We start from the raw sequence: 25,550 nt of genomic DNA on the forward strand, positions 1-25,550 counted from the left end.
GCACGCGTTCGCGTCTCTCCCGCGCAGCCTCGGCTCACCCGCCTCGTACGGGGATAAACAGACTCGACGCTGTACGTCCACTTCTGTTACCATCCCGGCTCCCGTTTCTTTCGTCCGCTCAAGAAGCGCGTGCAAACGGCGACCCCAAGGAGAAGAGCCATCGAAAGCGGAACCACCGGCCCTCCCCTCCCCCCCCCCCCCTTCACGGACAAACACTTTCTCCGGGCGCCACGCTGAAACAAAGGGACGGAAGCTCGCAGTGCGGCGGCCGCGCCTCCGCTATGCATATAAACGGCCATTCGGTCTCCGTCGACGAGGCATCGCCTTAGGATGGCCACCGCCTCGTTGAGCGCCTTCCGCCTCGGAGTCAATGCCGCGTACGCAGTAGCGCGACGCGGCCTTTATATGTATACGTATATGTATATGTATTTTTTCTTCGCGTCGAAGCTTCGCGCTCGTAACTCTTGGCCGAGAAAGTCTCCGTTTTCCTAAGGGCGAGGGTGTGCCCCGATCGGGAAAATAAATGGCGCGCGGGCGGCGAGACGGTGGCTATGCGCCGCGACAATGCCTCTGCCGGCCACGACCGAAGCCATACGTCGCGTGGGTTCACCAGAATTGCGCCCGCTCCGGAAACCGTCGCGCCCTCCTATAAACTTGCTGTCCGGTTTTCCTTTTCTTCTTTTTTTCTTTACTTTTCGTGCACGAGGGCTTGTTTATATATGTAGGTTTCGTCCTATATGCAAACAACGCTTACTTTCTTCGCAACGAGCGACCGAAAAGAAAAAAAAACAAATGGTGGGACTCGCGCTAACAAATTGGAGGACGAGGATAAACGGCGAGAGGCTTACGCGGGTTCCTGGTACTCTTCGTCAGGTTTAATGGGAGGAAGAGGTGCAGCTGTGCAGGCCAATCGATTGCCAAGCAACAGATGGCTCAAGATGCATGCTGTAGCATTTGAACGGGTGATAATAGAACGGAACGCGAAACGAGGGCACCAGAAGGTTTGAAATGATGGCGCCAGAAAATATTGAGAAGGTGCATGGGAAACCTCGTGACAACTAACGCGGCTAAGTCGAGATCCGCAGGGAGGTGCTTTCTCCCTACGGCGGGCATCAAGAGATTGATAAAATGTATGTAGCATGAAAGGGACGATCATGATGATGATGATGATGATGTATTGACGTTTGCAATTGAAGGACAACAAAATTTATAAGAATGACCGGAGTAGCCACTCGAATGACCGATCGGCAGCTTCCGCATGCGGGTATGACACTTACAGCTGCATGAGAACGGTGACGCGGTCTGTCATGGTACAAACCTTGAAGCTGCATGTAAACAATACGAATGAAAGCAATTCGAGTTGAAATTCATGAACCCTTCATGGAGCTACAAGGATGCACGCCCACTCGTACGGTTGGGACTAATTGCGGCACTTCTCTGCCGTAATCAATGCGCCCAATGGGAGTTAGGAATAGTTGAGGTGAATTCAAGGCATAGGTGCAATTTTCGTAACTTGAGGGTCCTTTTTTTTGTAATCTGACAGTGACCTTTAGAGTACTGTTTTATATATATACTCGGAGAGAAGTGGGGACTGCAAGAAGACGCAAAAATAATAAATGTCTAGCTAAACCGATAAAAGTAATATAGAAAAGTGAGCTGCACGTGCGAAAATTCAGGGACAACAAATTCCATGACAGCTGCGTCGGGACACAGAATTCGTCGGAAAGCAACACCGAGTGTGATGCATTCATTGAAGGTGAAAAAAGAAAAAACGAGAACCATGCGACACACTGCCCTCACAGAAACATTAATGACTGACTGAGAATTTCCTTTTTTTTTTATCTGAGTCAATCGATGTATGTCTATTACGTCAGTAGTGGAACTTGAGCTATCATCCCTGGCAACATTATGAATAGCTATAGATTCGTCTATTTATGCACGCAGCAACTGAAGGGGCCTTTCTTTGGCGTTTTTCTTAAGCAAGAAAGCTTCACCGTGGGCGTAGAAAAAAAAATACTACAGTGTTTTCAAGCAAGAAAATGTGGGTGGAACATTTCAGACAGCCAGTAGATCGCAAGGATCTACATCTACGCTTCAGATGGGTGGCTCACTTGGAAATTGTTTCACTCATCACTAACGTCAACTCGCACGTGTCACTCACGTCTGCATTCGCACGTTTCCGCGATTGGAATCTGTACAACCGTAGAATTCCAACACCTTCTCGCCACCATACGGCGCTGTGAAGGGTAATTCGTGCACAATTGAATGCTGTTAATCACAATATGCTCCATACAAGGCGTCCTCTCCATCGACGTCTATATCAATCGGTGCACGATGTTCGCCGCTCCACTTTCCGCATCAGCGATGGATGTAACGCTTTCTGTCGCACCATTGTTCAGATTGTCCCGCTGTCATGACCGCCTAAAGCCAAAAGCCCGTTGTAACGAAACGCGATGTAACGAAACAATGGACATAACGAAATAAGCATGGTTATCCTCAATATCCGCATGGAGATTTATATTGTAGTACGTGCAAATAAAATCGATATGACGAAGTAATCGATATAGCGAAGTAACCTCGGCTCCAGCTTCAACTTGGTTGTAATGAGGTTCTACTGTTATTTTCCTGCAGAAAGTACTGCAGCGAACTACGGCGCATTACTGTCAACAGGAGCTGCAAGACATGTACGGTGGTTCAGCCAGCATGAAAATTATGGTTAGTGCGTGAATTGCCTTAAACTCCGTCCGCCCGGTTTCAAATGGCTTCATGGGAGTACAGTTTGTTTGTTTTGGACAACATATTGACTTGTGAATGCCCCAATTTGCATCGATTAGGTGCTCGCGCAGTCTAATTCCTCACTGTGTATAGAAAACTATGAGTTTTTTGGAAATTTAGGAATACAAAGCCTAATGAATACCGTAACAAGAAAGTTAGCCACCAGCACTAATATTAGACAAGCCCATTTAGCACCATATAACATAAGCTACTTACAAGATGAAAGGCGAGTGCAGGCATGTACAGGTAGCATCATCACGAAAAGAAACAAGTTTTTTTTTCTTCTTTTTTTTTTAAGGTTCGCCCGGATGGTCGAAGTATTGAAAGCGATAGTAAGGCTTAGCGATCCGCTCAAGCTCCTCACACTGTTCTCGAATATTCTCCCGAGGTGACGCGCGAGATAATTGCTACTGCGCACCAGGAACAGCACCCTGGCAGGAACCAGGCGTCTCACAACGCTGATACGACGAGGGACGGCAGTAGCGGCGTTACACGCGTCGCATCTCGAATGCGCACGAGTTTGATACCAGCGTTTGCCGGCGTCCTGCGAAGGTCTACAGCATGAAGTTGCCCATCCGTTCCACTTAGACAACTGTTTATGCCCTACGGTCTGACTAGCACACAGCAGGTCAGCATGAACGCTAGTGTCTGTGCGAAGAACGCTGCTCTGGCACCGGCAGAGCCGATAGAGCAGAGCGGGACCGTGAGTCATCTTGGCTTCCTCGCTTTCGCATGGCTTGCGGACAAAGGGAAATGAGAGCGAAGTGACTCTCCTGGGCCAAACCCAGCGAGCCGCTCAAGTCAATGTAGCCCTGGACTAGGGGCCCAAACCCCGCTTGCCTAATTTTCTTTTTGAAAAAAAAAGGTTTCTTTCCTTCCTTTCTCCCTCGCTTTTGCAGCCAAACGAACTTTGCGTCTCTGGACACTGCGTACCATGCGACGCGCTGGCTCTACGTGCGTGTCGACGCAGTGAGAGGACCACGGTAGCGACGGGGATGGGCCTCGAGGGTTTACATAATTGCTGTCGCAAGAACTCGCAAGGCCACTCTGCCCTTGCCCCGTCATGATTCACAGTGCTGACGGACGTTCAGGTGTCGGCCGCGCGCTAGATTGTTACGGTGCCATCGACAGGCCTTGCCTCTTCTCTTTCAACCAATCTCTTTCTCAGTTTTGTTGTTTCTTACAGACACATGTTCGCAAAAGTTCTCGGAGTGTGGGAGGTTGTACTTTAGCGTTGCATTATGCACTTGGGCGAATTTTATGCACGTTTAAGGAAAAAGAACTATACTTTTTCGCTGTCCTTGACGGTCGCAAAGTTTACGGGCCGCCGTGCATGTCGCGGCCATGCATTAATTGTGGGAAAGCTGTGGCGTCACCTTCAGAACTATTATAGTTCAAAAAATTAAGTATTCCGCGTCTTCCGACTTACTTGCGAACGGAATGTTCTCAGCCTGCACTGTTGAGCTCTATTTAAGCACTAGCCCCTTTTCCGGTCATGTTCATTGTTCAAACTGCCAGAGAACAAACATTCCATCGATCGTCACGCAACGCGGAAGTTATACGCTAACCTTGGCACAAGAAAAGCGAGGCCACTTTAGTAATACATGCTCTCTTTCACTTGGGACGAGTGTAACACCACCTACATTAGCGAATGAACACAGCAACCCACATAGCGCGATATAGGGACCGCTGAAAAACACGTCCGCTTAACCAAAGGGGGTCTGGCCGCTGACCTCAAAACAACAGGCACTTCCTTCGCGATTTTATTTCGTTAGTTTGCTTTTTTCCGACTGGACATTCATGCGAGCTGTAGGAGCCTGTTTGTGCAACAAATCCCAATTTGAACGGGAGCCAGCGGAAAAGCTGGCGCCGGCGTCCGTGCCTCGTTATGTTTACAAGCGCCTACGACAGCTCCTCGAAGACTTATCTGTTTACAAGCCTCGAAGGCGCACAGCCGAGTTGAAGAAGAGCGCACACCGACCGCATCGTGGCCTCAACGGAAGTTGTTTCACGTGTGAGTGGGCAGGGTTTAATTTTTTGCTTTTCTATTTACTGCGAGGGAGAGAAGAAGCGAGCTTCGGCGCCGGTTACTTGCTCTGTAAACGGGCCTATAGTGTAAGCTGTGAACATAAAAGCGCGCGCATAACGTTTGCTCAATTATGTTTATTGGGCGGCGGTTCAGTTTTTCCCCTTTCTGGCTCTGACCGCCGAGACCAATTTGCCCTTATCCCGGCAACGTTTATCTCCGAGTGCTGGTGGTGGTGATAGGCGCGGGCATGCAGGAGGTAATGAGAGCCCTATAACTCGAGCTTCCAGTGACGCGGACGAGGAATGCGATATCAGGGAAAATATTTACGCACTTACGAAATGGGCTGGGGTGCGTTTGGCAGGCATTCTCAAATCATGAACAGCAGGTTGCCACTATCCCTCAAAAGGAAAGTGTATAACAGCTGTGTGTTACCAGTACTCACATATGTGGCAGAAACCTGGAGGCTTACGAAAAGGGTTCTGCTGAAATTGAGGACGACGCAACGAGCAATGGAAAGAAGAATGATGGGTGTAACGTTAAGGGATAAGAAAAGAGCAGATTGGGTGAGGCAGCAAACGCGTGTAAACGACATCTTAGTTGAAATCAAGAAAAAGAAATGGGCATGGGCCGGACATGTAGTGAGGAGGGAAGATAACCGATGGTCACTAAGGGTTACGGACTGGATTCCAAGGGAAGGGAAGCGTAGCAGGGGGCGGCAGAAAGTTAGGTGGGCGGATGACATTAGGACGTTTGCAGGGACAACATGGCCACAATTAGTACATGACCGGGGTAGTTGGAGAAGTATGGAAGAGGCCTTTGCCCTGCAGTGGGCGTAACTAGGCTGATGATGATGATGATGATGATGATGATGATGATGATGATGATGATGATGATGATGATGATGAACGCGAGATGAATTTCGCTTAGTGGATGTTACTCGCATAACGCAGAACTGCGTTACGTTCTTTTCATTTCCGTGGTCAAAAGTCGGCCGTCTTTGAGAATCCAACGTTCGGTACCTGGTTTTCTTAGCTAACTAGAATAATACATATCCTGCCTTGCGTCACCCATGCTTATTATTTATTTGCTAAGTACGACTCCCCTATCTTCAGTTTGTTCCTTTTCTTGGCAAGCAGTATCGGGTCGTCAGCAGCAAAACGGAAAACAAAGCAATAACAAACTAATGCAGGACGTAAATGCGACGTCACAGTACGCAGTACTGACGTCAAAGTCGGGCAGTAGTCTTAACGCCGCCTAACCAATGTGCTCTGTTCCCCAATTTTAGTATTCTCTTGGCACTAGTCACGCAAGTCGTCGCAATGCCTAAGTGTCTTCAATCTGACATTGAATGGGCAAAGCACAGGGGTACAAAATGGGGGAGCTTAGATCTTGCACCAACGGGCATGTGCAGGTCTGAGAAAATATTCACGTGATGTTTTGTGCCATTAATAAGTGCAGACGACCACCATTGAACACGAGTAGCTGTGAGTAAAGCAAAACAAAAGATAAAAGCAACAAAAAGATAATGCCTCAAAATCATCCTCACCAGGCTTGCTGTGACGCAGCATCCGTAAGATGTCTTTCCGAGTCGGCATAACCAAGAGTTCCTGCTGTGGCGAAGTGGTGAGGGCCCGCCCAGACCTACGCAGGTGGTCGGCGCCGAAATGGTGGGTGTAGTTGTGACGTGTGGGTAGCCCTACGGAGGGTGGTCGCAAAAGCGTGCGTTGTTGTACACCTCCGCCAACGGAAATGCGTCTGGCAGTCACTACTGTTTAGTCCCGGTTGTCCCCGTGTACCACGTGACTTGAACAGACGAACTTAGAAAGCGACCGTGGCCTATTGGCGCCAGTGTTACGCGACGCAACATGAAGCAGAAGTCGTATTCACAAAAGTTTTGATTCCCGATTGCTGTTCGCCAGCGCAGCATAGCGATTGGCTGACATCTGCTTTTAGGAAGCGCTCTAGCGTTAAGAACAGTTTTGTGAACATGGGCCCAGCATTTTGTATCTCGAAGTAAAATGCATTTAGGAAAAAGAAAAATTGTAGTCTACCGTAAGCAATTGATGACACACACACACACACGCATATATCACAGTCCTTAGCAAGTGCCACGACAGAAATATTAGTGAACAAAAAGTGTTTTTCACACGTTTCGCAAAAAATCCTGCAAGTGTTTTACGAAGTTTTAAGATGGCTTAATATTTCATCTTTCGTAACACGCTCTGACGTCATTCCTTAGGTGCTCACTTCAATGTAGGAACCTGCCTTTTAAGATACACCGAAAACTTGAAAAAACTCGCGAAGAGCAACAAGTGTTCAGCAACTCACCCCTTCTGGCAAGAGCGCTTTGGCACAGGAAAAGCAATCCCGGCAGCACTAGCATGGACGTAAATCCAAGTGGTCTTCGGAAAACACAAGAGTCATCCATTGTTTCACACCGATGGATAGATGCAGTAACGCAGTCCACCCTTGCTTAGCCACAACGAAGTCACGAACACTTCACAAGAAGTTCTTGTCGCAAGATGTCCGGCATTGCTGCTGGCAGCGAAGAGCGAGAATTTATCAGTAAAAGAAAAAAAATCCAGAAGAAAAACGTTTTTTCCTTCAGCGGAATGTCAACGAAAGCGACGTTCTTTCTGTAACAACGTTAGGGTGACGCAATCTTAAATGACACCCGATGTCGTAATGCAGTCCAACTCTGCACTTCAGAGACTAAATTGACGTCTGGTGGCTCTTACATTTGTCACAACCAGGAGACAATAAACGGTTGTCCGGGTGTGACACATACACGTCGCAACGTCGCTCACTTCCCGTTCACGCGAGAACACACAAGGCCATGGGAGTGACGAAACGGTGGTAAAAAATGACTAGAAATCCGTAGCCAATCCACAAGGCTATATACACTGCGGCGACTCCGCCGCACAGCAGACGGCTTCAATCAAGAGCGCGCGAAGCAGACGACGCACCTGACAGGCGCGCGATAATAGGGGCTATAACGCGAACGATAGGTAAACAGTGTAGCTTGTGGAATTTCTCTGTACACACAGCGCCAGGGCTCTGGCTTGACCGACGCCGCAGTCTTTACTACCCGGAGAGCGTCGACACGAGGTGCAGGTTGACCGAGATAACGCGCGGACGAGCTAAGACGAAGCTGCGATAGCACGACTGAACCCCAGCAGAGCCGAATGGGCTCTCCTTGGCCTCGGCGATCGTTCGACGGAACGCCGGGCAAGAGAGCGCCGGAGGCTGCTGGCAGGGTGAGCGAGACAGGCGAGGAGAAGCTAGGGAGAGAGCAAGGTCGTAGAGGTACAGTGAAAGAAGTGGAGTGGAAGAGACAATAAGAACAGGAGCGTGTTCTCCCAGCGTGTGCGCATGCGCGAACCACTATTGTAGGAGAGCCGCACCGATGATTTGAAAGAACGAGGAGGGGAATGAGGCGCCGCTCGGCGGCCGCCGGTTCAAGCAGCGCGGCAACGGAGTGGCGGAAAAATAGAGCGAGCCGCGTGACACCTCGTACGAAGAGGATGATGTTACGGTAAGACACAGACACGCATAGATAGATAGTTAGCCTCCATAAAATGCGCGAAGTCGGCTAGGAATATTAAAAGAGCACACAACGCGCACGCACGGAGTACACGCAACGCAGCTAAGAGCAGAAGCAAATGATGTTCTTTGACAACGTGGTTCGAATCATGGGACTGAGTGCACAAAAATGCATATGTACACATAACACGCACGCGCGCACATACAGACACACTGAGACAGACACGGAAATGCACACACACCAAAAGAAAGAAAAAGAACCCCTTTACAAACAAGCACACGAACACACACAGAGTCAGACACATAAAAACACACTCCCGTGAAGTAATAATGCACAATTGGCTCGCGCACCGTGGACAGCGGGCATGCTGTTGAGAAAACAAAATTGGGCCAAATTTATATGACCCTCTTTTCCGTCGTTTCATTCCAACACATCAACCCTCACCTCCCATTTTCAGTTTCCCTCTCTGTTTTTCTAACGTACACCAAAACTACTACACTCCTGGTAAGATAACCGCCCACTCGCTTTTCTTTTCTCCTTCTTTTTTAAACAAGAATATGACCTTTCTTACCCCTCTTACACGTTTTACTTAAGGAAGCACTTTCTCCCTTATTTGTTCCATTCGTTGATTGACGTCCACTGCAGTCCGTTTCTAAGTATGGCACGCTACTCCAACGATCACTGCTGAGGAGTCCCCTATTGAAAGGAGCACCGTATCGGGAGATAAGTTTTATTAAAAGAATGCCTCGGTGGTGGAAAAAGGGGAGTGAGGCCTTGGGACCGCGTCTGAAGCGCTTGGCACTAAAGACAGAAATGGACGATCGCTTCCTCGCTCTCTTCTTCTTCATTCTCTCTTCGCACCAGCAATCACGGATTGCTTGAAGGGCCATCTTGGAAAGCACGCAAGCTCGTTTCGCGCACTTGCGAATAAGTTCGCGCCTGAGCACACGCAAATTTGGCATGAAAGTAAACCGCTGGCCCCCGTTATTTTCCCCCGTTATAGTTCTTCCGTTGATGATGGGAAAGCAAATGGACAGCAAGAAGTTTTTTTCCCGTAATCACCGCTATTCTGTCGCACGTGCAAGCGCGATTTCGTAATACCGAGGCGTCCGCTTTAAGCGTAAACCCGGTATTGCTTTTGCGAATTTTTCGCCGACGTCGTCACGTGATTAGAGTAGGAGTTGCACATATAGCGAATTGTTCCTGTGCGTTTGGCGCGTCAAATGAAGGAGTGCGCGCACGTGAACGAAAAGTATTGCTTGGAGGGATAACGCATCTCATAGGCCATTGCACCTCCAAACGCTCACCTAAAAACAACCTAAAACACACACACACACAAACACACACACACACACAAACACGCGCGCGCGCACACACACACACACGCACACACGCACACACACACACACACACGCACACACACACGTACACACACGCACGCACACGCACGCACGCACGCACGCACGCGCGCGCGCAGGGTTTCAGATTGGTATTGCTGCATTTAAGAAACGGGTAGCAAGTGTTTTACAAATAATTACCTTTCTTTTGGGGTTATCAAACATCAAGATTTCCAAATCTCTTTTACTTCTACTTTTTATCAAAACACCGTCGTAGAATTCATTAGACAGGCTAAGTCACTTAAGACAAGGGGGTTAGCAATACCTTTTTGCTTTGTTCCATTCTTTTAATCATACGAGTTTCATTGCTACACGCGGAAGTCGGAACATGTGTAGTTAAACCAGAAGACAAAAACAAAAACCGCTTCCAAATGTTTCAGCGACGGCAATCGCTCACAGCAATCGCCGTAATCGTGCAGAGCAGATGGGAAATAAGGTAAGCTAACGAGAAGGGAAAATAGGCACGCTTTATGAAGCGAAAGTCACGTACATTTCTGCGCGCTCCAACCACTCGCGTCGAAATCGCTCCATTCCACGATAACGTCCGACCATCTCAGTTTCCAATCTCACCGCTGCTACTCGTCCCTGATGGTCCTTACACTGCGTGGGCTCCCTCTCGCTCCCTATTTTCCTCTCGCTGTCAGCGGCTGCGTAACGAATGAAGAGCTTAGCCCGAAACGAGTCCTCCTTCCTAAATCTGAGACATTTAAACGCGAAGCCGAAATTGGGACGCTGAGCCCCCGGCAAGAATTTTAGGGAGGTTGATGGGGCTCTACCTCGACTCTTCTTTAATGATCTCATTATGCCACGCACTCGAACGGATTTTCTGGGCTCATGAAGTCGTGGAAAGGCAAGAAAAGAACGGAGAAGCATAATACAATCAATTACGTAATGAGAAAGAGCTGTATAAACAAACAAGGGTACGAGGAATAGTATTATGAAAAATGTATATATGTAACGCATGGAAGGAACGAAGAACGATATGAAGGAAAATAATGGGAAACAATGAAAATGTAAGATAGCTTCTTTATAGCCAGGTATCTAATGTTTCTTTTCTGCGCCCCGCAACAATTCTTTGACGGCACTTTCTTGTTCCGTTTCTTTCCCGCCTTCTCTTTGTTCTAGAGCTTTTCAATCCCTCATCTCCCCCCGCCCCCTTCCATGCGAGATGGCATTTAGGCGACTACGCGGACGCTGCCAGAAGTTTGTGCTTCTAATTTTGGGGTATAGTTTCTCTGTATCACGCAACCACAGTTACGGTTACGACCAATAGTCGACCATTAACAGTCATGAGGGATTAGAGAGTATTCACTAAAACACCGGGAATTGATATCTAATGCGAATTGATATCTAATCTAATTCTATCCCGGTTCTAATGCGATGAAAATGATTAGTTTGCTAAGTCGCAAAGCCGTATGAAGCCACAAAGACTGACTTTAGGCATATCACTTGTATCCTCGGCTGGCGCGTGGGTAACGGCATTCAACCCAAGCAAGCACACACGGCGTCAGCTGAACACAGGCTGCTTTTTTAGTTAGTAGCGGAAATATGTACAAGTAGGGGGCCACCTGTGGCGCCCTCTAGTACAATGTAACATGACTGCAATAACCCACACGTCCTAACTATCGTTCCCATGCCGGCATATATCCACCGTATACTTGCAGGTCCCGAAGACGCTATAGTTCCAAAGTTTCCTATAGTAGTTTCTTTAGGAAATTCTGTGGTTCCGACATGGCTTCCGAGATCGAGTCGGCGGGCACTGGTGCGATCTCGGAGGCCATAGTTGTAGGTGGAAAATAGACAGTTTGCGACACGAGGTGCCTCTGCACGCCGTCTCACGAAACTTCGTGCAGTGCACCGAAAGCTATAGGACTCGCGTCAGCCAATCGGTAACGACAGCCGTCTACGTCATCCCAGGAAAGAAAAGGCGGGAGAGGCTCACCCATTGTTCTCTACTAATCCTTCCGCGATAAAGCTCTACTGAGTCGGAGCTGACCGGAGGGCGACCAAGAGTGGGAAATGGAGGAGCTAGTCATGGCGGGACCACTTTTGCGGTTTACTGGCGTGACCAATGGCTTTTGCGGCACAGCACGATAGTTAGGTAAGAAAGAGAGAGCTGCCGAAAATGCTGTACTTCAAGTACGCTACACTTGTACAATTCTGAAGCAAACTCAGGTCGAGTCGTTGCGCGGTAAGTCGGGAGTGCGGTTGAAATAAACCATATCGGGTGTTGGGACACAGTGAGCCGTGCAGGCGGGCTCGATCAACCCGCGTGCGAAGTGTGGGTTGTGGTGTGTGGCTCAACCAGCTCGGCAAGATGCGTATAAAAAACGTTCGGGGTCGGGCTGGGTCAACTCGACTTCCGACTCGGCCCGCTCGCATTCGGCTTCAGACAAACGAAGAAATATTCTGTATTTCCACGCCCCAGGGCAAAATAATAAGACTGCGAGATAGCACTTTGCAGATAGAGCTCACGTCGGCAAAGCCTGAGTGTTTCTTCCAAAAGGAATACGTCCACGTAATTTATTTCGCCGATTTCTACATCGTCTGTCCGACACTTTGTTTGCCTCGAACGAGTCCCAGTTACGTCAAAACCCAAAAAAGGCCTACAGTTATCTATCATTTTATTTATTCGCTTTCCGCCCGTGTCCACGCGACCCATAGCTCGCTTTGAAACGTAAGCACGCACATAGACAAAAACAAAAAGCGAATATCATGGGCATTGAACAAGAACGAAAAAAAGAGCAAGCGAAAGCAGAATATGCAATGAAGGTGCACTCAGTCGAGAGCAAGCAAGCAAGCATTCCCACCATCACCGTCTGTGACGTGGGCGCCATGTTTGCACTAGTCCCTCTTCGGTACCTGCAAAGCGTACCTCACTGACCATTACGAACGGGGCCCGCTATACATAATGTACATTATTCATCCCTGCGCAGCCATAAGTGCATTTTACCCGTGTCCACCGATTGGACTCGCGCTTTTAAGTTTGCCCTCGCTGCCTAAATCTCTTACTCAATCTCCATTGATGTCTCGGCCCCGCTCATCAATATGTGCAATTCCGCCGTCTATCTCGATGCAGGTTGGCCTTAATCATTTATGGCCCGACTATGTTTCCGGCTTGTGGAAGAGGCTTTTCTCCGGCCCCTTAATGCCCCCGCTTGGCAAGTCACGTACATAATGTAGAAGAGCGTCGCGAAGCAGTAAAGTCTGTGATTTCCTTGACTTAAGCAGGCTCGGACACTGAACACTAAGTGCCCTTTTTATTGACACTAAGAAGCTACGTACTGGTTATAAAGCACGTTTTCACTTTTAACCCACGTATAAGCAGGAAGAGAGGACGTAAGATATTGCGAAAAATTTCCAACTCAGGAATTACAAAATCCGTAAAATCCGAGGTTTTACTTTGTCAAAACCTCATTATGATAGTGGGGCATGCCGCAGCGTGGGACTGCGCGAAATTATTTTGAACCACCCGGGCTTCTTTGACGTGCACCCAACGTACGGTACGCGAGCATTGTTCTGTTATTTTTTTTTTTTTGCGTTGCGCAGTCATTGGAATGCGACCGCCTCGACCGCGATCGTACCTTCGACCTCGAGCACAGTAGCATAGCGCCATAGCCGAACCCACGGCGTACATTCCCTCATTCGTAACTCCTGTCTCTAGATAAGCTTTACCAGTTGTGGGATTTTACGTGCCAAAAGCACTTTCTGATTATGAGGCATTCCGTAGTGGAGGACTCCGGAAATTTCGACCGCATGGGTTTCTTTAACGTGCACCTAAATCTAAGTGCACGGGTGTTTTCGCCCCCATCGAAATGCGGCCGCCGTGGACAGGATTCGATCCCGCGGCCTGGTCCTTAGCAGCCCAACACCATAGCCACTGAACAACCACGGCGGGTCTACATAAGCTTTCGATGCCGGCATTCCTCTGCAAGGGTACATCCCTCCAAAGCTTGCTTCATCCTCTTCTAGAAGTATACAAACGCAAGGCAGCCAGGAACCGCCGTCATGCATGTTGCGCATGCGTGATGCGAGCCACTGTGCAGCCTTATATGGGGGGACCGTGCGCGCATGCGTGGGGTGTGGGGAGGAGGGGGTGTCTGCACGTGCGTGCGTAGGCGAGTGCTGTGGTAGAAAAAAGTGAACGCGAGTATAGTTTGTGGGTTTGTTCGCCTATACAGGTAGGCTGGGTGCTTCCGATACCTGCACGACCGACCGAAAGCAGCACGCATACATTACGCACGTGCACTAGTGCGTGTGGGTTCTCGCCCGAATACCCCCCAAAAAAACGCCCATGCGAGAAGAACAGCGAGAGACAGAGAGAGAGAGAGAAAAAAAATATCCTGCAGTAGCGGAACATTTCTGTGCGCTGTGGGTGATAGCGAAGCAGAAGCGCAAAGCGACCGGTGCGGAAGGCTAGCTGGGCTGACTCGAAGCGCCGGCTAATGGGAAGCAGAGAATTAGACACTCCGTAGCGCCAACCTGGCAAGCCGAACGCGTGCGCCAGCCATATTTCTGGAGCCGCTGGCGAAGCAAACCCGCGAGCGGCGATTTGTGCAGCACAAGCAAATTAAGGAAATTTCTGCTGAGGTTTAGGCTACCAAAAAACACGAAAAATAAATAAATAATAAACAGACAAGCGCTCATTCCTCGCAACATGCATAACTTAATTAGTATTAACCATGCGCACATTGTGCAATGGCGACTATATCAACAAGCCGCTGTATTGCTCCTTTTTTTTTCTACGCGCCCGACTTTATTCGTTCCTTTTTTGAGCGCTACAGAGAGTAAATGACTACGCTGACGCTCCTCCTTAAACTTGGGGAGAGACAGGCATAGGCTATAAAGAAAACAAGCGCGATGAACCATAGCTTGAAGAATGCCAGAAAGATAAAAAAGAAAGAGTATGTGCCCTTGCACTCTGAAGAAGGATGACCAGCGAAGCTGTGTGTGTGCGCCTCTTACTGACGAACTGCACCTCCGCCGCGGGTCGGCCCGGCATTGCACCCTAATTGAGGAGTTTTGTGTCTACACACGGGCACGATCCTGGGGAAACTAGCCCTTAACAGCTCCGCTGTAAAATTGGTTATCTTCGTGTTTCATAGTTGATGAATTAGTTAACTTAATAAATAATTATCTAATTACGTCGACGAACGGGGGAGCAGGGGCACGAGCACGCTCTCGCGGTATCGCTGAGGGGCGCCAACGAGCCAGCTGTGGAAGGTGATGTTGGAGCCAATTCTGATGATCATAGTTTTGTGTCTACTCAAGGAGACGATCCTGGGGAACAAGCCCTTAACAGCTCCGCTATAAAAATTCGGCGGAGACGCTTAAGACTACTTACGTGTAGTAATGAGAAAGCATTATTGTCCCTTCGGTGAAATATATGCTTTTATTTTACACACTCATTTTATGCCCTCATTACGTGGCGCCACGTCCTCATTGGCTGCGCCGTCACGTGACGAATGGCGCGCGCACTAGGCCGCACATTTAGTCTCGGAGAACCGTGGTCGCCTCGCACCCCGGAGGCGTGGTTTAGATTCGCATCGTGACCGAAATGTACGAAATATCCTTTTCAAAGCAATTAACTTGCTTTGTTCAGAGGAACCTATCTGAGAAACCTGACGTCAATCGGAGCATTTTATGACATGTCTTTATTCTTTGCACCGTCGGCCATTTTTGGTGCCGTCTCTCGGTCCCTCCGCCGACTGCCGACGGATTTTTTCGCGTGATGGGGCATATAACGCTATCGCACTAAAGCGTTCACACGAACGCAGGCAGTCACGTGACAAAGGTGGCGCTATTTCGGGAGAAGGTGAGAGAAGAGAAATTCCTACCCTCTTTAACGCACCCAGATCTGTTCACGCGATTGCGTTGCACTCATACACAGACTGGAGGTCGCGAGGCAAATGCGGTCATCGAAACTAATGAAAGCTGCATCGACGCAATCCTTAACACGAAAGTTCAACTGCTATGCTCCTGTCCCGAAACATAACAACGGAGGAACCAGCTTTCTCGGCAACAAGCGCGGTGATTTCCTGCGGCTTGTTACATCTAAAATGAAAAGGTATGGTAACTGTACCTAGTGAACTTTCAGTTCAGGAAAAATTTGCTTTTAGATCTTTCGCAGAAAATTGCGAAATTTCAGGAAAGCTCGCGTGTTAAGCTTACAACTATAGCTTAGCAATCGAAAGATATCACAAATATGTAAGCCCCACCAAGTGCAACATATTTAACGTTGATAAAATTGACGCCTCATACACCACCCTGAAATAAATTCTAAATTTGTGAGTAAGACACCAACGAAATTCCTGCACACAGTAAATCACTTTGATCTAAGTTGCAATTTCATTAACGAAATTTACCCACCTAAGAAGCTCCAATAGACTCACTTTACACAACTGCTATGTCTGCTTTCTTATTTTTGTTTCCATTTTTTCATCTCCGGGGTATTTTATGTGGTGCCATGAGCTGGGTACTAATTTTTGCGCTAATTATTTATTACTTATCTCCACTTTGCGCGTTTCCGCAGTACTACGTTATATTTTGCGCTGGTCGCAAAACTGAATGCTCGAATACGTAATTTATTACACACGCCGTAATTAACTCATATAGTTCAAACTCTGCGTTTAATTAATCTATTGGCTGCTTCCTGTTTTCAATGATTATGAACTTGGTCTGCCTTGATGTTTCCTCTGCACACTGGGAAATCGTTGGGCAATATGTCCACGTAATGCTTTATAGCATTTGATAAAAGATTTGTTTCATACAGGCTACATTTATTCCACACACATCTAGGTCCGTACACAAATTCGGCACATATTTCCCTTACCGTTCGCTAAAGTAGACAGTGGTGACTTTTGCCCTTATGCTATAGCGGTGGGCTAAATTTTGCGCCACTCGCAAAACACACTCATAACAGTCCCGCGTATCTGCATACGTAATTTATAGGAAATGCCGCAATAAAACCCACACGCTTTGAACGGTTACGAGCCCCTTATGCTCGCCAAGTACAAGAACGAGCACTTGTTCGGTCCCACAGGACACCGGGGACCACCACCGCAAACCTCGTGTAAAGCTTGAAAGTAAGAGAAATTTGTGCTTAAGTGATTCTTCGCAACCTTTCTAATTAACTATTTAGTCACCATGTTTAGAGAAATAGATAAACTTGGACGGCAGTGTTCTTTTTCTTTTCTTTTTTAACTTCTTTGTTTCGTGGTAATTCTTGTACCAACAACGCCATGCGCCGTCTGAAAGGACGATTGACCTTTAACAACTTGTCAGGTCTGACAGTTTCTTGGCAGCTTGGAGATTCTGGAAATATAAACCTGACTGAAGGTATTGTCGAAACTACCCTCCTGTGCCCCTATATCACTGCCTCTATAAAAGGAAGCAAAATTTGCGCTTTGATAGACTCGGCAACATATTTGCTTTTCTTTTTAAATGAGAGCAAGAGTGAAGGCACGCAGGCTCCTGTTGGGTTGCATAAATTCCTGATCCAGCGTCCAGGCTGTTGCAACGGTGTCTGATACAACGGTAGATGCTCTCGAGTGCGTGTTATTTCCAAAGCTGAACATAGGTCGGTCTTGTGCCATGACTACAGTTTGATTTCGCTGGTTGGTCAGATGTCATAGATTCTCAACCGCAAACGTTCGACCAGGTGCGGTCAATAATAATAATAATAATAATAATAATAATAATAATAATAATAATAATAATAATAATAATAATAATAATAATAATAATAATAATAATAATAATAATAATAATATAACTTTGTAGCTTTTTTTCTGCCTTGTAGTTCGTCAGGCACAGTCGAGTTCGACATGCCTGCCAACTTTCTTTACGGCGAGTTCATTACGTGCTCACGACTTCTCTTTAATACTCATTAAACATTTTGTCGTCTCTCCACAGCAAAAGAAGAGTAAAAATATAAATATAAAGTCATTAAATATAAATAAGACTGTTCACGTCACCTTTACAAGAAAACGAGCTAATCATCCCTATAGGTATAGAATTCATGATTCAACTCTAAAAGTAAGCAAGGAATTTAAATATCTAGGTGTGTTTTTTACTTCTGATTTACGATGGAACATGCATGTTAACTATATTGGAAATAAGGCAGCATCAGTTTTGGGATTCTTGCGGCGCAATTTTAGTCATTTACCGAGTAACTTGAAGACGCAGTTGTACTTTAGTCTTGTACGTTCAATACTTCAATATGGATGTGTTTCTTGGGACCCACACACATCTGAGCTTATAAACAAATTAGAAAAAATCCAGAATAGGGCAGTTAGATTTGTTCTTGGTAATTATAGCCGGCAGTTTAGCATGACAGAAAGCAAAGTTAAACTTAAATGGCAAGAGCTGAAGGATCGTAGAAGGCATATTAGATCAAAATTTTTCCACGATATTTATTATTCTAAAACAGGCATAAACCGCGAAAAATATATCCAGGCACCACACGATATATCTAGGCGACTTGACCACTGTTTGAAGGTCAGGGAATTTTCTTGTAGGGGTGACGTCTTCCGTTAGTCTTTTTTTGTTACAACTGTTCGAGATTGGAACAGTTTGCCATCGACCATTGTATATATTACAGAAAATGATGCTTTTTACCACGCGTTGAAATAATTTGTTGATGTATTGATTCAAGTTTGTAACCTCCCTGCTGTAATGCCCTACGGGGCGATGCAGGCAACTATTAAATAAATAAATAAATAAATAAATAAATAAATAAAAGCCGAGAAAGACTCCATGAGTTGGTCACATGCCTTACGCTGGCGCTGCGCACGCCAATCTTAAGGGGAGACTGGATATCAGGACATCTGGACGTCGACACAGCATCCGAGCATGTGTTCATGTGTCGGACTTAACGTTGTAATGAAGAAGGTGTACGCATCACTGAAGCATCGTCGCCTCAAGGGCACAACAGTCGATCGCGAACTATCGCCATCAAGACTGCTGTTGCGGTCCTGGGCCGGCATATTGTAGCGAAACCTACCACTTCATTCTATGCCATTCTCATCGCCGACGTTCCCACTCAGCTGGTCTGGTAGATAACGCAGGCGGAGCAAGGTTGTGTGCCTTCTTTCTGCGTTAACGTTGCGCTGTTTATTTCCATCATGTTCAATCACCAAGCGCGGAGTGGAATGGCAACGCTACGAGATCGCGGCCGTGGCATATCAATACCGATGGACAGCAATAAATGACCTTCACAATATGCACACATGATGAAAGTTCAATACCTCGTGCTTTCAGCAATACATATATATATATATATATATATATATATATATATATATATATATATATATATATATATATATAAAAAATTGGGGATAAAATAAAAAAAAATTGGGGATATCCTTTCCACAAACTGCAGAAAGAGCCACAAAACTCCTTAACGGGCCCCTCACCAGGTCCGGCCCTTTTGAGCTGCCAAGCGCAGAGCATTCATTGCGCGATAACGATTGTGTCTGCGAAGTATTACATTGCCCCGCGGTGCGGAAACACCTGACATTTCAAACCGCGCGCCGTTTTGCCCCCTCTCGTCGCGGCCGCCATGCTCCTAGCCGGAGGATGACGCATGCGTGCTACTACGCCTACGTCGTTTCGTCTGCTTGTTCCCACGGCGTGCAGTCGCGCGCGCAGATACCGAAACTATGTCCTTTTCTACCAAGTTCCAGCGCGGGATCATGCTCTGCGATCCGCTTGTGTCTGCTTCAGTATTCCTGTAGCACTGACGTATACCGCTAGTTAGGGGTCCTCGTGCACAGCGCGCGAAATTGTGCCATGCGGGAAACGAGACGACCGCCACAGCTCGCGCGCGAAGCCGTCAGCGGAAGTGCGCCGCGCCACAAAAAAAAAGCGAGGAGGAAAAAATAATGAAGCCGTGACGTATGCGTCACGTGATCCTCGAGGTCCGGTATGGGGGAACGTAGGGAGCGAATTTCGCTTGCAGGGGCTAGACGGGGTGAGTGGAGAGAGTGTCTCGCTTGGCAGTGATGTTCGCCTCCTGGAATCATGGGTTCGCGGCACTGAAATATTTCTATCTCGTCTATTAATGAGCCTATCTGAGAAACTGTTGCGGCAGAGCGCTCCCTAGAGGGCACGTAACAACTTCCAGCGTATTAACAAAATTTTGCTATAGGGGCCTGGTGAGGGGGCCCTTCAACACTCACCGCACTTGAGCCGAAAGGCGCCAACTCACCTGTGAAAAGACACAAAAAGAGAGAAAGAGGTGAGTACAAATATCTCTTTAAAAAGTCGCTCAAGAGTCATCTAGAATCACGCAATAGAATTGGGCTCTCTCTTTCAAATGCAACGATTTCGCAGAAATAGGCTCAGTGGTCGTTCACGGCAAGTTCCTGTTGAATTCCACTCTACGAACTGCACTTTAACTATACGGGATGTTACAGCCATGACTGTCTAATTACGAAAAATAGTCACATGCCGAATTTCAGGGCACCAAGTACAAGCAAGCAAGCAATCTTTTGCGGCGGCTAAATGGCATTGGCCGAAAAAAAAAAACACGAAACAGGCTCACGCCTCAGTTCTGTGAGCCTGCTGACGACCAGCACCAGTCGCTGTTTACATTTTCGGCGGAGGACAAGCGTAAACCAGAGCGCGAGCCAGAAATCATGATTGCATCGCTCAAGTAAGCTTGCTTCATAAATTTGGCCGGCGCCCCCTGGTATGTCCCATATCCCGCATGTCATCACGTGAGGTGCGGAATAATCCCGCATGTCATCACGTGATGTGCGGAATATCTGACACACTCGTCTTCATCACATTACCATCACCATAACCATCCTTATTATCGTCATCATCAGCTGCCGCAACAGTATCGGCGTCATAGTCCAGCGCCACCATACCACGTCGTTACTTGGACACACATCAGGTACCGCGCATCAGATAAGCATTATGGTACTAGACAGAGGTTCGGCAAGGCAAGTGTAGGCGAACAAATGTTCTTCCACTTAAAGGAACGCTATGTATATTAGTTGCAAAAGCCGAATGGGGAAATCATAGGACAGCCTGAGACAGAAGCTGAGGTGAAAGCCCTGCTTCGCATGGCTAAATTTAACTTTCTCGTGAAGGGTGTCGCGTAGTACGTTGGCCAGAAAAGGGAAAAAGAAGGAAACACGGACGACAACTTAGTACATGTAATTGGCTCTAAAGTTCTCATTCAGATCTAAGGCGCCTTTACTGGTGAGTGCAAAAGACCGTGCGCTTACGCATCTATCAGCAGCTTTTAACTGGCAAAATAGCTTGGTATACTTTTCTAGTAACCTGCCAGCGCAGCCGGTCTGAACACACTGTGCTTCTTCAGGCAGTCGCGCCTTCCAACTCGCTTTCCCTAAGGACACCTTGCACATTAAGCTTGCCGGAACGGTCCTACTGGAACTATTTCAATAAGTTTTCAATACACTTTAGGTATTACCTTTTTTCATCAGTGTTTTGTTTTCGATGTACGGTCCTGGCACGCACGACTGCGCAGAGACCGGCTGAATGGCAAAAAAAAAAGGTAACTAGCTCCAGAGGCAGCCTAACCTGTAGCAATCTTTTGCTTCAGTAAGCCAGTATTTAATCACTTTCATGTCCCCCCCCCCCGCATTTACACCATTTCATCGCGATAGCAATTTGCGGATACTCGAGGCGTGCTCGCGACGTCTCTGTGCTGTCCCGTGTGTTACGGCGCATGCGCGGTCCAGCCCGCCGAGCTACACTCCAACCGCGCGGCCGAGCGCACACGCGACCCGAGCGCCATGTGCCGGAGGTCACGTGACCTGTGGAGGGTTCAACAGGCGAGCATGCGCAGAGGCGCGCCTGAAGGCTCGTGGTTTAACCCTCGCAGTCTCCCGCGGGGCGCCCACAGCATCGCAGGCGACGTGATCTGGCGATTTTTTTCGAGAGCCGGCACATATTAAATGGTGGTGGGAGCGGCTGCGGAGATGATTCACTTTCGGGACAATCGCTCCCGCACGCTCTATACCTGCTGCCTCATCACGGCAGCGCTGGGACTGCAGGTGCTTGCAGTCATCGAATAAATTACTTTTTTGTGTGTGCGTCCTTCGGTGCGTGACACCCCGTTGGACTTATTGAGTAAGCGACTGTTTACAGCAATTGCAATTTCTATTCAACGCTGTGAACCATTGTCGGGATGCTCTATGTAGTGACCGTTAACCAGAAGCGATAAAACAAGCAATTACTCAAGCTGCAAAGGTGTAAACAATATACAACAAACGCAATGGTATCTCACTACAAAAATGAACATTACAGATAAAACAATACCCTATTTTCCCAAAATTATGAGGGCATTGGTGCGGTCAAATACGCCTAGGTTTTGTTTGCCAGAGTTCTAACCAAACACGAGCCTTGTAATCTTCTAGCTACTTTCACTTATATGACCGCTTCCCTCCATTTAGATAAAGCAAACATGAAGTGCTCGTTTTCCTATGTTATTGCCGGGGAGTCATTACAGAAAAGAAGCCTTGCCATCAAGCTATGCGCGTGCGCAAATATACACGCAAATACGCCCCATAGTAAGCACTATAAAGCATGCTATGTATGCAGTTCACGAAGCAGGGATATACGCGAAATCGTTACGAGCGACGGGTGCTTGGTGCATTAGAGAGTGTGCGAGAGTCGTTGCGTGATTTGTGCGGATCATTTTCCCATTGCACGCGCCGCGCTTTACAGCAGCCTTTTACAATCTGCCCGCAAAGTGCGATTGCGGAGATAATGGCGCGCGTTCCTTCTTTGTTTCCTTCGTGTTTATCCCGCCGTTTCCATTCGCGCGACAGGGTATATCGTTTGATGTATCTTAATATGCGCGCAAATGTCAAAGCCCCGCGATATTAGGGGGGTATATGCGACGCGTCGCCGAGCCAATGATAGTAGCTTTCAGGCACGCAGTTTTTTTCTTTCTTTTTTTCTTTTTGTAAACGAACGGTGACAACTGTTCGTAGCGATAGGGGGGTTTAGCCGGAAATATGCACTCGGTGTGTTTACTTCTGTACTTGAAACATTTGTTTCTACTGCGATAACAGCGATGAGCTCCTTTCTCTAGTCATTTTGATGTCCGCTTGTGCCCGTTACTGGAATCTCAAAGTGGTTTGCGAGAACTTTGGAGGAAAAAAAAAAGATCGGGGGTGTCTCACGCACATGTGTGAATCGGTTACAAGCCACGTTTTCTTTGATGTCTTCATAAATTGTCTTCAGTACTGCTTCTTCACTTCTAGGTTGCTCAACGGTCCGCACTGAACGCATGCTCTGGTCCAATTTTGCTCCTCTAACTTCTTTCTGCACATTCATGCGCTTGTGCTACCAACTTCTTAACTTCTGCGTAATGAACTTCTGTCTTTTCTTGTTTTTATTGCCGACTTCTGCAACCAACTTCTTGACTTCTGCGTAGTCAACTTCTGTCTTTTCTTCTTTGTATTGCCGACTTCTGCACTATATAGCTGCTGTTTTGCTGGTCTGCTCGGGCACCTACAGAATAGCCCTTGTCCATTCCGGTTCAATTTTCCAAGAATGTTTAAACACTCCAGGCCGCACCCCCCGTTGCTTTTACAGAGTGACCCAAGTTATTCGTTCGGGCACATACGAGGTGGCTCCACCTGTTGTGTAATCACGAAGACAGCAGCAGTAGCCGTAGCCAGCGAACGGGGAGAGAAGTGGCAAGGATAAAACTTCGCGTTACTAGGCCGCGGTGCACCACCAGTGCTAAACATCCGGGCTTACAGATGGCCGAGCGAACATTGCATATAGCTCACGCCCACTCCGCCAATGCTACACCGAATACGGTAACTGCACCGTTAGAACATGGTGCCCAGTCACTGGAGCGCTTGCTAAGGTTATTGGCTGACGGTTTCCTTTGCAGGCTATCCACAAAGGAACGCCTGCGCAAAAAAAAGAACAATTATGAAGCCAGTGGTAAGAAACAAAAGAAGGAATCGGAAAAATGTAAAAGTAAGAAGCTGTGCCTCTCTATCTCTCTGCCACCAGTGTGTGCCACCTACACAGACAAACACGACGATGAAGATGAAGACTAACGACTCGAAACTATAAAGCCGGCATTTTTGTTTCTGCTTCTTTTTTTTTCTCGTAACGAGATTACCGCGCACGTCCGCAAATGCTTACGCCAGCCGATACTATTCGAAAGGACGCACGACTTACGGCGAATAATGTTATTGTGCCAGCTATCGCATCACTGCTCCTCATTAATAGCAAAACTCGAACTTCTTGAAATGTCACTTGCGGCACACGGAGGTTCTAATTGACATCTGGGTTGCTCCCATGTGCGCTTACAGTTCTTTCAAGGCAATTCGCAACGTTGCGTTTGATATACTCGGCCAACTTCCGCGAAATTATTCTTGTGAATTGTTTCGGGGCACATCATTCGACATATTTGTTGAAACATGCCTGCAGCGAAGGCGTACCTGTTTGGGCATAAAATGCGAGACAAGGAAAAATTTCGTAACATCCGTCTCCAAACAGTGCCAAACGATTTTGAAAACTTCGTTACACATAACCGAAGAAAAAAGACTAAAGTAAAAGTAAAAGGACAAGAAAACGTTGAACAAAAACGACAAGGATTCAAGCGTGTTTAGTTCGACACTCGATTATAACAACGGACTAATCCAAGCTTAGTTTCTCATTGAGTACGCTGTCATACTGAACGCGTGAGGAGACAAAAAAAAAGATATACGCATTAGGTGTGACATTTAGCACTTTTGCATTACATCTGAAGCAGTCGTGAACTAAGGTCGTAGGTCACAGCGCCTTTTGCCATTATCGCAGGACAGATGGTAAAGACAAAAGTGATATCAGCGTGGATTGCCCCAATATAAGGCGGAAAGAAAGGCCAGAGGATTTCGTGCACAGGTCGTAAACATAGTGAGATAATAGCACCAGGTCAGAATGAATTGGAAAAATCCAAACGACATTGCCTCTGAACGGTGGTCCTAAACAAAAGGGATGCCAGAATCGGAATGACCAAAGTAAAGGGAAAAGAAAGGGCCAGAAAGTCTGATGCTCGGGCAGTAAACATAGCGATAATTGCCCCATTTTAGAATAAAATCTCAATACCATTGACGAATAGAAATAACAGACAAATGAAAGAGTGGACCATATTATCGCAGGGTAAAGGCCCGCATAGCTGGCGTGGCTGCGACGTGCAAAGAATGCGTCTCGTCTCTCAATCCTGATTTACCGCGCCAGAAAATGCAATGGGAAGTATTTGTCTGCATTGAGATTCGAGAATGTCGCTTGCTATGCCGCGCCCTGCTGTATATTTTTTTACCCTTTCGCCATGAGCGACGGCAGCGAAGACTTTCCTATAATGTGAGACCCAGCTTTCGAGCGCGGAGTCTATCTAAAAATCAGGTTCTCCGAATTCCGCAAGATGGCAGCGCTTGCAGGCGCTAGTCATCGCATTATTATTATTTATTTATTTTTTTGAGCGCCGAACGTGAAAATGGTCTTCACTGTATATGCGACTGTAAGAATAAAGGAGGACGACCTTTGAGGCAATTTCTGTGTGGTGCCCTTTTGAGCTTTGTTGGAGAGACGTGAGGTGGCGTTGCGTTAGGATAGCAACAAATATGCACCTCGCAGAATGTGTTTGTTAAGGGCCAATTTTGAACCCAGGCCATTTCCTCATTTTTCGCGTTATCGTTTTCCATTTTGCGTCACCGAATTTTTAGCGAGCTTACTCCACTGGCATCTTAGGAACATGTTTTCAGTCTCATTCTATTAAGCGTGTTGCTTCCGATCTCTCTCCAGGCGTCAACGACGT

General features: G+C 47.3%; 1 protein-coding gene across 4 annotated transcripts in view; it reads right to left on the reverse strand.

Annotated features, from left to right (window-relative positions):
• Window positions 1-25,550, reverse strand: part of LOC135895752 (adhesion G protein-coupled receptor E1-like) — a 513,515-nt gene that overhangs the window by 198,616 nt on the left and 289,349 nt on the right. Inside the window, exons 2-3 of one of the 4 annotated variants that reach the window (XM_065423907.2) lie at window positions 7,133-7,339; window positions 6,351-6,500 (exon numbers count right to left, since the gene is read on the reverse strand). The exons of 2 other annotated variants lie outside the window; for them this stretch is intronic. In XM_065423907.2, coding sequence (XP_065279979.1) covers window positions 6,351-6,500; window positions 7,133-7,232 — 250 coding nt within the window. In that variant the 5' untranslated portion in view covers window positions 7,233-7,339. Of the gene's footprint in view, window positions 1-6,350; window positions 6,501-7,132; window positions 7,979-25,550 lie in introns of those variants that run through there. One more of the 4 variants, XM_070540405.1, reaches the window with a different exon arrangement.

The sequence above is a fragment of the Dermacentor albipictus genome, chromosome 6 (assembly GCF_038994185.2).
Source record: "Dermacentor albipictus isolate Rhodes 1998 colony chromosome 6, USDA_Dalb.pri_finalv2, whole genome shotgun sequence".
Classification (NCBI taxonomy): domain Eukaryota; kingdom Metazoa; phylum Arthropoda; class Arachnida; order Ixodida; family Ixodidae; genus Dermacentor; species Dermacentor albipictus.